Raw genomic sequence first — 16604 nt, 5'->3', positions numbered from 1 at the left:
TCTTTCTAATAAAAAACAATCTTAATGTATGAATTCTCTAAATATGAGCCATTTTAGTATGTTATCTAGAAGAGGTCAGATTTTATATATATATATATATATATATATTTCATGTGATATATTGGAATCAGTGCATGTTATGCTGACATGCAGGGTTATTTTAGTTTCTGTCATTCTTTCCTGTGCCCAGATTTGTGCTAGCACCAGGTGTTGATAGCAGTATTCTCACTGTTACAGAAAAACCTCAGACTGACTCTAAGAATTTCTAACCAAAGAAACATAAAACCTTCAAGCCTGATTGTTTAAATTTCACATCATACATGTCAGATGGGAAACCAGATTGATTCACAATTAATATAATTCTTAAACTGGATAATAATTATGTGAGTAGCAAAACTCACCAACTGAATGTATTATGAATAGAGAAAACAAATTTGGATTATTTGACTTAGAGACCCACATGCTGACTCTGGCCATGTTCCCAGGACCATGCGATCCAGGACATGCTCTTAAAATGAAAAAATTCAGCTGTATTTGAAGCCCATTAGGGACCCTGACACTAGTCAACACAGTGTTGAACCATCTTATAAATCGTGGATCATTCCAGAATACATAATTGGATTTGTATTCCATATTGCTTTTTTGTTTAAGGAGTTTAAGAAAAACTAAAATAACCAAATCTGAATTGTAGAATAATCTCCTTTCATTTCCTAGCTGAAAGATATGAAAATGAGAAAATAGTAGATAACATTACCAAAGGATTCAGGTAGGTAGAGTTATTCTGTGAAATTGTTTTGAAATTCAAGTTGGCTTTCACGCTCTCGCAAAACTGTATTCACAAATGTCAATAAAATATATAAGCCCAGCTTTACGATGGCTATGCTAATCCAGTTTTCAATTTGCTGCTGTAATATAAATGTCAGTTGCTGGGCCATAAGGTACTTACCACCCCAGCGCTCATCACACACCGTAAAGAGGGTGGTTTTATTGGCTAAGCCCGGGAGCATGGTGCTGCACTCCATGACGATGGCCTGAGGAATCATTATAATGCAGGAGACAATCCAGATGATGACGATGCTGTTACGGGCCCGCTTTGCTGTGCTCTTAAACATCAAAGGGTGACAGATCGCATACCACCGATCCAAGGCGATACAGCTCAGTGTGAGGACAGACACAGACACCGACACGGTCTAGAGAAAAGAAAGATCATAGTAATAGAGAAGCACCAGCTGTTAAAAGAATTACTCTTAATATATTTACTATATGAGAAAGGTAGTGACAACATATGAGCAAATTCAAAGTTGCCAAAGATAAACAATCCATGCAAGTGCTATTTAAAAAGAAATTATATCAAAAAATAAAATATTAGAAATATACTTTTAAATGTAAATTTATTGTTAAACATGAAAAGGTATGATGAAAACTTTGCAATCTTTTTTTATTCCAAATGTCTTAATTTATAATATGGCATTCTTTAAATAATTACTTTAATTATTTTGTCCTGTAACTTTTCGACTGATTGGAAGAAATCATACCCTCATATAGAAAAAAAATAAAACACATATGTTTAGTCCAAACTGGTAAAGCCTCACTTATAAAGAATAATGTCTTTCTTTTAAACTATCATATAGGAATTTGATTGAAATTATATTTAATTAACATTTTTTAATTATGGGTAGCTTATTTCATACTTTCAAATAATAAGGGCTATTTGTACATCAGTGCATTTTCAACATGTAGCACCCAAGGGAAGTTATGAGTCATGTTAAAAGAGAATTCTGTATGCGGATCTCCTTATGACAGTTTGCTCACTGCTAGCCTAGTCAATGTGATTCCAAAAACTAGGTAAGTTCACCCAGTCAAAATTTTTATATAATTAGCAATGCCACAAATCATTCTTTAACTTGGCACTTTAAGGAAATAACAACAAAAAAACATGTTAAAAATACCTATATCCACATGATTAGTTAATGTAATTATGTTCAATGTGCTCTCTTATACTGGATGAAATATTGATTCTGATATCACTCTCAGAATAACCTCTCCCTTTAAAAAGACTTTTGATTTCTTTTACATTTTTTTACAGATTGTTATTTATTTTCCTTTCAGCATGTATAAGGCAGTAAATTACTTGTTTAATTTGCTTATTTATCGTCTGCTTTCTCTATTGGAACAAAGCTCTATGGTAGGAGGGACTGCTTCTGTTTTTTTCACAACTGTGTCCCCTATATGTGATAGAACGTTTGATGTCCATTATGCATTTAAGAAATATTTGTTTTTAACTTCTATTTTAATTTCAGGGGTACATGTGCAGGTTTGTTACATAGGTAAATGTCTGTCATGGGTGTTTGTTGCACAGATTATTTCATCACCCAGGTATTAAGCCAAGTATCCACTGGTTATTTTTCCTGATCCTCTCCCTCCTCCCACTCTCTACCCTCTGAAAGGCCCCAGTGCATGTTGTTCCCCTTTATGTGTCCATGTGTTCTCATCATTTAGCTCCCACTTATAAATGAGAACATGTGGTATTTGGTTTTCTGTTCCTGCATTTGTTTGCTAAGGATAGTGGCCTCCAGCCCCTTTCATGTTGCTGCAAAGGACATGATCTCATTCTTTTTTATGGCTGCATAGTATTCCATGATGTATATGTACCACATTATCTTTATCCAGTCTATCATTGATGGGCATTTAGGTTGATTCCACGTTTTTATTATTGTGAATAGTGCTGCAATGAACGTATACTTGCATGTGTCTTTAAAACAAATATTTGTTAATCCATTAATAGTGGTGAGCCTTAATTGAAGACAGTAGATGTAGTCCAGTCATCTTCTTCTATTTTTCTGTCCTGGTTATATTGATCTCATAATATGTGGAAAGGGTAGATATCTCTGTCTTTTACATGAGACCTTTCTTGTTGATATGTTGATTATAGGTACAAATGAGTGAAAGAGATCTAAGATCCAGTGCGACAGTGCAGAAAGTCTCTGGGCTGTCAGGAGGATCTATCTGTTCTCTCTCTCTGATCAGCTAGCTGCACACTATTGAGTCACTCACTTTACAGCTTTGGGCCTAATGTGTGTGTTGTGTGTTGTGTGTTGCGTGTGTGTGTGTGTGTGTGTGTGTGCTAAATGAAGGAAATCAACAGGATAAGATTCTCATCAAGTATGATTCTTTTGTTTCTCCATGGGAGAGGCAGAAGAGTATAGTCAGAATCAAGTCTGCAACCAGGTTTTCTGGGTATGAATCCCAGCTGACTTATGGAGTCATTTTAGGGAGATTATTTAACCTCTCCATTCCTCAGTTTTCTCATCTGTAAAATGTGGATGATTAACAGTACCTAACCATGGAATTGTATGGACAGTTAGTTGAGATGAACATGTCTATTCCATGGCTGGCATGAAAGTGCTATGTGTTTCCTCTTACTTATGATTATAATAATAATAATGATGATGATACTATTAGTTTTATCTTTCATTCTTGAGTCTGAAGTTCTATATTTTAATTGGAACAGATTGCTTTTCAGAGAAGAATATTCATAGAAATTAGAAGTGAAAGCCTAACCTTTGCTAAATTATTGGAGGCTGATTTCATTTTAAGTGTAATTTTAAAGGGCTGGACTCTATGAGAATGGGCTTAAGTTGATTAGTGATGCCTGGAAATTTCTTAGTGCTACCTTAGGGTACCTTCAACTCTCTTTCTCAAACCAATCTCACCTTATTCTCTACAACCTCCATTCCTTCTCTGCAAATAAGTTAAGCACCTAGGGCTCCTCAATACCATTGCTAACCTGGGAATAGAACTATGGTTGTATAAATTTGCACAGTCACCTTTTCATAGCTTCTGGGCTAGAGATATATCAATCCTCTACAGGAATTAGAAGTACAAAGTGTTCATCAAGGCTTAGTAATTTATAATCCATTAATTTAATCAACGTGGATAAATGGGATAGATGTAGCATGGTTCAAATATCAATGTCATTTCTAGTGTTTCCTAATGCCATTAGGTCATAATAATCAATTCATATCAGTTCACTTGAAAGACTGACATCCAGTGCCAACAGTGACCCAGGGAGCACTGCCCTTCGTCACACAGAAAAGGGAGGAATATGCTAGTGTGATTTATCTAATAGTAGAATGAACCAATCCATTGAATGAACCCTTGACAATCAGTGTGTTAATATTCATTGTTTGAACTACTATATTTGCTTGTGCATTTGACACATTAATATACAACTATGTGTAATGTATAAGATTTTCTTGAGGTGATGTAAAATTGCATTTTATCATGAGTAATTATAAGTGAAAGTTTTGTTGTTGCTTTTAACTTCTAAGAGTGCACTTCTGGGTGTCTTTTTCATTTGGATTCTGATATTAGCTCAAGTCAGTCGAATAGTAAGTCATTTGAGAAATGAATCTAGTGTGGATTATGAATGTTGAGAATGAAGTGGAGTGAGATAATGGAACTTTCTTCTGCCTTCAAGTACTTGGCCTTTGACCTATACTATGGGCACCCTTCGCACAGGATAATGTTTGGGGATTTCCTTTAGTAGAGAAGTCCACTGTTTTATACTAGCAAATAGATATGGCAAAGGGATCTTAAAGATTCACTATAAGGAGAAATGAAAATTTTGCCAAATCACAGATTTGGATGATAAGCACTAATAGGTAGAAAGGTTGCAAAGTATGACTGAAAGAGAGGGAGCTTGTTTGACCACCCACTACCCACCTCCCACATCTCACTTGGCTTCTTTTTTTTTTCTGGCATTTTCTGTGTAGGGCGTCTTCTGCAGTTAAAAAAAATCACTCTGAAAAAGTAACCAATGCTCTTGTCATTGGTGGAAGAGAAGTGAAATACATGATAATTATTCAGCAAATAGCCGAATACATGTTAATGGTCTTGGAGTTATGCAATTATTAAAGATACAAAAGAGTCATTTTAATTATTCAGCTAAGCTTTACAAGATTTGTGAGACTTTTAAGATTTTTGTGCATTTGCCAATGCGTTATAGCATATCACTCATAAATCTAAAGGCTGTACTGTATTTAGAAGAAAAAGAACATATAAATTATAGCAAATTAACAAATGTCCAAATAATCTAAAACGCAACCAAATAACTTTAAAATGTGGCTGGGCATGATGTAATGTGTTTTTAAATATTCAGTAAGACATACATATCATATCAGGGATGTAAGTCATTAGTTTCAGAATGTCACAACTAGGGAGAAAAACTGCTCAAATTTAAATTATATGTTTATTGCCCATTGGCACTGTTCATCGCATTTGGGAACATTCCATGAAAAATGAGGCAATAAATATGAAGAATTTGGAGATACTAGCTTTACCCATGCACCAATCTCTTGGTGCATTTACACCTTTCCGTCAAGAAGTAATGTTGGATGGGGTAACAAATGGATCTAGTCTTTTGCATCATGTGGTTACCCAGTAGTTTTTTCCCTTGCTCTGTGGAGAAGAGGATCAGCTAAGGAATTGATTAGATTGGACACTGTGTTCAGAGAGGCAGACAGAATCCTTCCAGAGATGAGGATGTTTCTTGGACTGTAGGACTGGTTAAGTAGTTCTGCTGTGTGAAAGAGGACTGTCAGTGATTACAAGAGATACCCATGCTCTGCATCACTCACTGGTTAGGCTGCTTCCATTGTGTCCTCTAATGCAAATACTCACAGGAAACTCTGACATGCCTGCTCTGCAGAAAGCTATCGCTGTGCATTAGCACATGACTGCACCTGCCCTTATCACTTCACTTCCCACCAGGGAATCTTCTGGTTCACAGAGAGAACACGAAATGTTACCAGTCAGTTGAAGATTCTGGGCAACTGCAGCCATCCCAAAATTAAGAGAATTCTCAAAATATTCTCCTGGGTAGTTATTGAAATCGAGAGAGGTAAAAGGCTTTCTGGAAGTACCACAGAGATAATGAAATATTAGAATTATCTGAAAGGTATTATTTTCCTAGTGCCTCTATGCAAACACCACCAGAGCCATTCATTTCTTACTAACTTTTCTTCTATGAGAATATTTTTCTCTATTGTCCCATGTACTATTTCTTCACACACAAAAAAATGTGCTCCCGTTCGTTTCATAATCCATTCATGATTTTCAGAAGGCTGACCCAAACTAGCTTTATAATTAAACATAATATATGCATGGAGCTTATAACTTCTATAGTATTTTCCACTTACTATTCTATAAACAATGTTTAACCTTAAAAATTTTTCACTTCTTTTTGTAAGAGGTAATTGAGGAACTATTGAACTAAATATCTCTTTGCAACATTTCGTTCCAAAAGCCTAATCAGCGTAATGTCTAGTAATAGGCTATTTGTGCCCCCCTCCCTAATTTTTTGTTACTGGGAGCTTATTTTCTGTTTTCTTAAAATATTATAATCACCATCTGAGAGACTGCGTGGAGTAAAAACTGAGGGTGCAGGAGGGCTATGGGAAGACAAGTAGAGAATGGTCACCATTTCACTTGCTGTCCAATTCCTAAGGGAAATCCATCCTTTACGATGGATGTGTGAATGTGAACATTATCTTATGAATCTTTTGTTTCAAACATTTTAGAGCTATAATAACAATCAGAACACTAATCTCTGAAAGTATTCATTCTTAATTACTGAAATCGCAATTAAATAGAAAAAGAAGGGGTTTTCACTGTTAAGGAAAGAAAAACACCTAGTAATGATGATTCTGATGCTGATAATTGATGTTTATTGAGAACATACTGTTTTTATTAGATCATCATCTTCCAGAGGGTAATCGCTGCGCCAAGTTATTTATATGAATTATCTAAGTAAATGGTCACAGCAACCATATGAGGTAGATCCCATTAAAATTATTCTTTTAAATAAGTGAATTACAACTATTTGGCTTGACAGCATAAAATTGGTGAATGGCAGAACGGAGATTCCAAATCCAGTGGTTCGAATTAGAATCTACACTAAAACCTGTTGATGGCACTGATTTGACCAAGTAGGTCTTAATTCTTCAGTATAAAATAAAATCACTTGTAAAAACAAATATCCTCAATGATTTGGACTAGAAGATCATTAATTGGTTCAAGAGAAAGATCAATAATTGGTTTGGGGAGATCACTAATTGGTTAAATCATTAATTGGTTCAAGGTTCTTATTTAACAATGGGGAAATTAGGAATCAAAAAAGTTTGTGCAAAATCAAATTTTGGAATCAAATTAGGAATCAAAAATGTTGTGCAAAAATGTTTGTGCAGCATCTAATGATGATTTGGCAGTTTGTTGCTTTATTTTTCCCAGAACTTAACTTATTTCTCCAGAAATTCTCAAGCATTATTTTCGTTCAGTTTGCCAATGCCTTAGGCAAATATATTTCTCAACTCACTAGTTAATTTACCGTAAGGGCCATCGCTATGGCCGAACATTTTTTTAGTAGCTTCAAAAAAGCATAAAAAACAATTACCTGTAGATAAGGAATCACTTTGCAAAGGGACTGTCCAAAAAACCAGGTCTCAGTGATATCCACGACCAGCGTGGCTGGAAGGCAGGTGATGGTCACGAGCACATCAGCCAGAGAAAGATTGACTATGAAGTAGTTGGTTACTGTCCTCATGTGGTGGTTCTTCCACACTGCCACACAAACTAATTTGAAAAGAAAAAGGAATAGTCACTCAACAAAGAAAATAGGTATTGGTGAAGAAACACTGTCAATATTTCTATAAAGTCCACAAAAATGTATTTAAAAGGAAAAATAATTGAAGGCTGTGCCGTGTTTTCACTGAATCTGTCAATCTGTGTGAATGCTAAGTACATGCTTAAAATCAGTTCATTTACCTTGCATGACATTTCTCAATAAATCATAAGGCTGTATTTATTTTTACTTGATTTTGAATTGCAAGTGCCAGACGTTTTAAAATGGTCTTTGATTCATCTTTCTATCCCCTCAGTACTCGATATGTAGTAGAGTCTCAAGAAACAGTTGCTGAGTTAAGATAAATTAAGAACTAACAATTTTTATTGAATTGTAGTGTTTGCCTCATCCATGACCTTGACCCATATCTGCTCCTGAACGCTGCATTTGGAACTTTTAACAAATAATTTTTTTAAGGTAAGAGCCAACAATTATTCAGCTCCTACCATTGCCAAACACTGAGCTAGATGGTTCATATACTTATGTTGTTTAATGCTGACAACAATCTTAAGGGACAATGATATTACCCACATTTTATTAAAGAGGAAGCTGAGACACAGGAAATTAACTCATGAAACTTGTCTGAGGACATATGGGCTCACAAAATATAAAACTACAGCTATAAGTTGGCTTTAGCTCCAATACTTGTGGTCTTCTCACCACATGGGTTGCCTTCTTTGGTGAAAATGAGAGTACTGTAATAAAGTACATAAAAGTTCCAGACACTCAATTTTGCTCCTTTCTATTACCTTAGGGCCTCTAAACATCACCCTGCAATCAAACATATTTTTGAATACTTTCACAGCCAGCCTCCCTCATTGCCTTGTAGTATATCCCCAGTTCAAAAGCTGTACTGTCTCATTCAGTTGCTCTTTACTGAAAGAACACCCAATTCCTCCATTCTCTGTCTTCCCTCGGTCTGACCTATGTAAAAGTTACATAATCACTAGCTCTGGAATTATATAGGTGTACACACTACCATCACATTTATTCATGGGTTTGCTTCACTGAAAGTTACTGAATTTGTCTGGGGCATCACAAACCTGTCAGAGCTGTCACCCATGCACCCAAATAATTCAGAGATTAGTATCTTTATATAGTGAATAAATAAAACCTAATTTTGTTAAATTTGAATCACTGAATGAGGATTTCTTTTGACAATTATGTGACATTTATTAATAGTTTCATAAGCTGGAAAACGTTCTTACTAGTTCCTGAAGCTGAAATTGGCTGTTAGCTACCAACAGATGTCAATTTAACAAGATCCTTGGATTTCAGAGGATTTAATTTTGAAAACTCCACATCATCCTCTAACTCTCAGGTGATAATATCCAAAACTCTGGTGAACCTTAATCAGGGTAACTGTAGTCTTTATTATTTGAAAATGATGCCATTGAGTGATTTATTTTCTATAAACACTTGAAACACACACACACACGTATTCACACACACACAAACCCATCCTAGCAGTTGACAAACACATTATCACAGTTTGTTATGAGAAAATTGGCAAAAATATTATATTTCTGGTACTTGGTCAACAAATTTCCAAATGGTACAATATTGGATCTAGAAAAATGCACAGAACTTTTAGAAAACATTCAATTATTTCTAATCTTTTAACTCTGTATTTTGGACACAAGGAATTGCACTGGTGGGAAGACTTAATGCATTGTATCTAGACAATCTAGACAACAGTAGAACAAATATATGTTCAAAAGCACTTCTTTCTTTAGTCATTACTATGTGCTGTGCCTTGTTCTAAGCATTTTTTAAATTATTAACTAGTGTCATCATAATAACACTATGAAGTGAATAGTATTAATATCTCTGTTTAACAGGTGGGAAAATAAGGAGAGAGAAGTTAAGGGGCCTACCTAAGAAAAATTAAGTACTACAGTAAGTAAAAACAAAACTAAGTACTAGATCTTGAATTTAAGTGTCATCCACCAAGCTATATCATCCATATATCCTCTTGATTGAAGCAGAAAATGAAAAGGAAGCCACCAACCTCTATTTGACAGGGCTTTAAGATAGGATCATATAATTTTTTCACTTGGAGATTATTCAGTTTAACCTTCCTTCTGATGCATGAATAATCACCTCTGCACCATCTCTGATTCATCCTGTTTGAACATTTATAATACTAGGTAATTTAAAACCTGCTGGAGCCCTTGAGTTCATTTTGTAGTGGCTTTAATTACTAGCAAGTTCTTGTTCATATTCTGTTTTCCCTTCATTTCTGCTTACTAGATCCTAATTATTTCTTGGAACTGAACGAATAAACTTTACCTATTTATGTATATTGTATTTGTTTTCTAGGGCTGCTGTAACAAACTACCATAAGCCTGGTGTCTTAAAACAATACAAACTTATTGTCTCACAGTTCTGGAGCTAGAAGTCTCAAATCAAGGTGTCAGCAGGGCTATCCTCTCTCTGAAAGCTGTAGTAAAATTCTTCTTAGTCTCTTCCTATTTTCTTATGATTTTCAGGCAATCTTTGGTGCTCTTTGGCTTGCAGCAGTATAACTCCAATTTCTGCCTTTGTCAGTGCATGACATTCTACTGTGTTTCTATCTTCACATGGCCATCATCTTATAAGGATCCCAGTCATATTGGATTAAAGGCCCACCCTACTGCAATATGACTTTACGATATCAAATTACATCTGCAATGACCCCATTTCCAAATAAGGTCACATTCTGAGTAATGATCATTAGGACTTAATCATATCCTTTTGGAGAAACACAATTCAAATCACAAAGCCATTCATTCAAGTATTTAACAACCACAGCTATGCCCACTTCCCTAGCCTATGCTTCTCCAGCCTAAAGATAATCAGAATCCATCATGTGAAACTTATGGGTTTTTCATTCCCCATCACCCTGGTTATTTTATTCTGAACACACTTCAGATTATCAGTAATAGCTCTAAGTGAGCTATCCATAACTGCAATCATTTCTCCAGGTGCAATCTACTCAGAGCAGCAATGAGAAGGATGATTGATTTGGTTACTGTCAGTCTATTAAGACAGTTTGAGATCTTGTAAGCTTTTTTAAAAGTATGCCAAGGCACACTTTTGGGGGAAGTTTATCTATCTATCATCTATCTATCTATCTATCTATCTATCTATCTATCATCTATCTATCATCTATCTATCTATCTATCTATATCTTCCTATGTATTCTATGTGTATATATGTATATATACATGTATGTATTCCTGTGTATTCCTGTGTGTGTGTGTATATATATATAGTACATAGTTTATATATATGTTTGTGTGTGTATATATATATACACAGATCGGTTCTCTTGTGTAGATGCTAGGATATTTATCTTTCAATGCTAAGAAGAAATAAAAAGAAAAAATATTTATAAAGAAAGCTACTGGGACAACTGGATACATTTGAATTTTGAGTTTGTGTTAGATAATATTACTGTGCCATTTAAACATATCTTAAGTGTGGTTTTCACATTATGTCCATTCAAATATTTAAAGACTGTGGCTATGCCCAAATAGTCAAATGAATCTTAAGCAAAATGAACAAAGCTGTAGGTATCATATTAACTGACTTCAAATTATGCTGTAAGGCTATAATAACCAAAACAGCATGATACTATTAATAGTATAAAAATAGACATATAGATCAATAGAACATAATAGAAAACCCAGAAATAAAGCCACATACCTACAGGCAATTTATTTTCAACAAAGTCAACAAAATGAGACACTGGGGAAGGACATCTTACTCAATAAATGGTGCTGGGAAAATTGGATTAGCCATATGCGGAAGAACAAAACTAAATCCATATCTCTCACCACATACAAATAGCAACTGAAGATGGATTAAAGACTTAAATGTAAGACCCAAAACTCTAGAAACCCTGGAAGAAAACCTAGTATCTGTCTTTAAATGGACTATTCAGAATTACATATATATCTACAACTGCACATCCTCTAAATTTGTGTTACACAAACATTTATTTGTTTATTCAGTAACCCACTCACCCATGCAAGGTTCTAAAAGTACAAAGTAAACATCACCTTCTCCTGAGAGCACATTGAATTTATACAACTTAAACTTATCACTGGACTTTATGCTTCTCTGAAGTATAATAAGCTTCCATTTTCTCCCATTAATTATGCCTGAAATCTCCAAAATATCTCTTTCCTCTATTATATTCTTTCTATTCGTATTGCAAATACCCAATGTCAGATTGTTGTAACCATTAGCTAGAGTATTGCAGTGACGTCCTAATAGTTTCCCCATGCATTGTGCCTGTCTGTACTCCTATATATTTTATCCATTATTGTCATTAATGGATAAATGTCATAAAATAATAAAATAAATGTCATAAAATGGATAAAATCCATTAATACCTTTAATGGATAAAATAAATAGGAATACAGACAAGCACAATGTCTTGTTGTATTAACTCTTCCATTTCAATGAGAGCTCTGTTTTCTCCTGGACAGTACAAAATTCTCAGATGGACAATAGTAACTGGGTTTCTGTTGAATTTTTACCCTTTATCCCTTATAATGTTTCCTGTAAAATACACAGAGCATCAGAGTGAATCTGATATTTCACTGTGTATCAAACATATTCCATGCCCAGACCATCACTCATGCCATTCCTCTGTCTGGGAATGGTTGATACTCCATTTCAATAGCTTTTTAACTAATTAAATAGTACCCAAAACTATCCAAATCAACTGATCAACCAACCAAATAAAAAGCTTTCTGCTTCACAAAATATCTTTTAATTAGCCTAAATTAACATGGCTTCTTTATTCTTTGATACCCAATCACATGTTGTACCCTTCATGGCCATAAATTGCATTCTAAAATTATTGTGGATCATTATGGATTTCTTTTGTATTTTTTCTTATCTCTCTACTGGCACAAAAGCTCTTTATCATTATGAGCTGCTTTTTCTCTTTCCCTTACTTTGCTAAGTTTCTGCTGCTTTTCTCCCAACAAAAATACTGCCTATAATATACTCTGCAGTAACTATATATGGAATTGATTTGCTCATAAACTTAGAGTATGTTGCTGCCATTTGTATGGTATATTTTCCCATGAGCAAATTCTTTAAAAGGAGAAAAAAAGCCCAAAGGCTAAACAGAGAATTTACTTTCTTCATTTCTTCTGAGTGAAATCTGAGAGCTCACAGAGAACTTAGCTGTTTGTCAATATTCTCTTAGACATAAAGTAGGCTATGGTTCTCAATTCGCCATGTACTGTCCTCTGATGAACTTTGGTAAATCCCAGGACCTGAACTTGATACCACATTTTAAATCAGTTCTGTGAATAACCATTAAATGCCAATATTAAAGTCAATTTATAGTTAGTCTGTAGTTAAAAGCCTGCCTTCATTAACCAGGAGTGAGGAATAATTGAGCATATGAGGGGGAAAGAAGATAGCAGAAGGCAGGAATGCAGATTCAATGAATTCTTGAATTCCACCTCTAACATGGACTTTACTGAAATAGTATTTTTGAAATGCAGAGGTGCCAAGAAGATACCAATTCTTTTTTTCCCTTTATCTTTCAGACTATCATTTGTCTTACCAGCTCTTTCTCTGAAAGAATCTGATGATATACAGCTCCTGCACATTCGCCGTAAGACACGGAAAGTGGCTCAAGCTGCATGAAAACCTCTGCAGCCATGATGCAAAGGAGGATATCTTTATAAAATATGTTAAATAATATTCAGATATAGTCTTTATGATTTATTTTCCTGTTATTTTATGGGCTAAAGACTAAACTGATTTTCAAATGAGAAAATAATACAATATTTTTAAAACGGCCTTTGCCATTATTTCACTTATAATAAACTAGCTTTTGTTTTAGTATCTTACAGATTGTATATGAGCAAAATTACATTCCAAACCAATACTTGCACTTAGATAAATGTAAACTAAGGTGATATGCTGGTGCTAAGACTTGATTAAGAACATGTAAACTGCATATGTAGGATTGCATCTCTTATTAAATATATACTTGGGCCTTGAAATGTCAACTAATAATTGACTATAAAATTTATGATATTGTGATGTGATTGGACATGGTACATAATTAGTGGACCACTGAGTGTCTCAAAAGGACCTATACTAAATATATCAATTTTATTTTAAGAATTTGCTTATTTATTTAGTTTTGGTTATATTAAAATAAGGTAAAAACAGAAAGGGAAAATGATTACATGATTCCACTTATATGAGGTACTCAGAGCACTCAAATCAGACAGATAGAAAGTAGATTCTTTTTCCCCAGGGGCTAGGAGAAGAGGGGAAGGAGACATTATTGTACCATGAGTAAAGAGTTTCAGTTTTAAAGAATTTTAAATGTTCTGGAGGTGGATGGTGACGATGGTTGCACTATGAGGTGAATATACTTAGTGTCATTGAACTATACACTTAAAACTGATTAGGTTGTTGAATTGTATATTATGTATATTTTACCACAGTTTTAAAAATCAGTTGCTGACTAGGAGTGGTGGCTCAAGCCTGTAATCCCAGCACTTTGGGAGGCCGAGGTGGGTGGATCCCCTGAGATCAGGAGTTCGAGGCCAGACTGGCTAACATGGTAAAATCCTGTCTCTACTAAAAAATACAAAAATTAGCCGGGCTTGGTGGCGGGAGCCTGTAATCCCAGCTACTCAGGAGGCTGAGGCAGGAGAATCGATCGAACCCAGAGGTGGAGGCTGCAGTGAGCCGAGACTGCACCACTGCACTCCAGCCTGGGCGACAGAGTGAGGCTTTCTCTCAAAAAAAAAAAAAAAAAAAATTAGTTGCCATGATAAGACAGACTACAAAATGTGAAATACACTTTGAATTAATAATGATGTCCCTCAAAAACCTTCAATACAGAATGAAAATGCCCAGAGATAATCTTAATGACTCATTTTATAAATATGGTATTTTTTAAAAGATTGAAAGAAAACACGATTTTTCCAAAAACCTTAGTTCCAATATATCAATGGAATGTTAATCACAGCAATTGTGATTTTTATATGCAATTCAAATTATTTTTGAAACAAACTATTATTTGCAGTAAGTTGTGATATTTCAGTTTAGATATCATCTTAATAAAACACTTCGTGATTTCTTGGTTAATTTACAAATAAGTACATAAATAGCATAACAATTTCTTGATTGTTATTTGTTATATTATACACATAAAAAATTTATCAGGAAACAACTTGGAAAAACAAACTGTAGTTCCACAATTTGCCACAAAGTGTCAGGGAAAGCATTTGAACCTGCTTCCATCGTCACTTCCGGAATGAGTTTTAAGCGTTAAATTCATTGTAATATTTTTTATAATGTAGAACTGAGTATATTTGTTTGAAGTCAGATTTTCTAGATAGAAAATAATGTTTAAAGATGGATAAAATGTCCAACACCTTCTCAATTAAATATAAATAAGGGAACGTGAAATAAAACAACATTTCTAAATGAAAAAGAAAAAAACGCAAATGAATACATAGGGAAGAAAGCCTATATTTAACTCCTATTTTCAAAAAACCTACCTTAAAACAGGTCATGGAATGCAGTCATCCAAAATCATTACAGTGTCCAGACTTAAGAAGCTGGGAAGCTGACCAGGAGTATTATCTTAAAAAGGCGAAACAAACTCTCCACCAAATCCTGAGGCATTTTTCTTTTTCTTGTTTTCACTCCATCCCACTGCTATGGCATTGGCCCTCCTTTCTATTGCTAGTTTTACTCCCTTGTCTTCCTGGGCCAATATGCCTGTCTCAATCTCCCATTCTTCCACCTACACACCTTGGCAAAGTTGTCCCTAAATCTCCGTCTCAGAAGAACTACATGCAAACGTGCCACTTCCTTTTTTACAACGCTGACGGATGGAGGACTTTTAAGAAGTGCATCTGTGTTGTGAAATGTGCCACCCAAATGGTTATCTAATATGAATATAAATAAAACTATTTTTTTTTTTTTTTTTTTTTTGAGACGGAGTCTCGCTCTTTCGTCCGGGCCGAACTGCAATGGCGCAATCTCGGCTCACTGCAAGCTCCGCCTCCCGGGTTCACACCATTCTCCTGCCTCAGCCTCCTGCGTAGCTGGGACTACAGGCGCCCGCCACCACGCCCGGCTAATTTTTTTGTATTTTTAGTAGAGACGACGTTTCACCGTGTTAGCCAAGATGGTCTCGATCTGTGACCTCATGATCCGCCCGCCTCAGCCTCCCAAAGCGCTGGGATTAAATAAAACTTTAAAACTATTTACTGGCTGGGCGCGGTGGCTCACACCTGTAATCCCAGCACTTTGGGAGAACGAGGTGGGTGTATCAGCTGAGGTCAGGAGTTCAAGACCTGCCTGGCCAACATGGCGAAACCCCATCTCTACAAAAATACAAAAATTAGCTGGGCATGGTGGTGCGGGCCTGTAATCCCAGCTACTCCGGAGGCTAAGGCGGGAGAATCGCTTGAACCCAGGAGGCGGGGGTTGCAGTGAGCCGAGATGGCGCCACTGTGCTCCAGCCTGGGCGACAGAGCGAGACTCCGTCTCAAAAAAAAAAAAAAAAAAAAAAAACCAATTTACCACATATGTACAAACAGCAATATATCTTAAATGTATTTTGGTTTTTATTTCCTCAAGAAAAGAAAATATAAAAGTCTCTAATTAGACAAATATTTTCTCATTGCCACTTGCTCATTATGTTAATGTTGACAAAAGCTCTCACTTTTGTCAACCAATGGTGCCTCTGTAGTGTTGATAACCGTTAGGTACAGTGGAGAATAATTAATATATCACAATTAATAATTTGTCTTGAAAGGGATTTAGAAAGAGTATCTTCACACACACAAATGTGCAGGGAGAAAATGCATAGAGGAATGCTATACCACTGAATCCTGTGATTATCTCTACAGAAATCAAATCCATAAACAAATTC

At 35.3% G+C, this 16604-nt stretch overlaps 1 protein-coding gene across 1 annotated transcript in view; it reads right to left on the bottom strand.

Moving 5' to 3' along the window:
• The window catches only part of HCRTR2 (hypocretin receptor 2), a 259297-nt gene that overhangs the window by 29953 nt on the left and 212740 nt on the right, over positions 1-16604 (bottom strand). The window contains exons 3-4 of the mRNA XM_055264032.2: positions 7454-7632; positions 947-1190 (exon numbers count right to left, since the gene is read on the bottom strand). Coding sequence (XP_055120007.1) covers positions 947-1190; positions 7454-7632 — 423 coding nt within the window. The remainder of the gene's footprint in view (positions 1-946; positions 1191-7453; positions 7633-16604) is intronic.

Source organism: Symphalangus syndactylus, chromosome 23, assembly GCF_028878055.3.
Source record: "Symphalangus syndactylus isolate Jambi chromosome 23, NHGRI_mSymSyn1-v2.1_pri, whole genome shotgun sequence".
In the NCBI taxonomy this organism is placed as follows: Eukaryota; Metazoa; Chordata; class Mammalia; order Primates; family Hylobatidae; genus Symphalangus; species Symphalangus syndactylus.
This window is presented reverse-complemented; position numbering and strand designations above follow the sequence as displayed.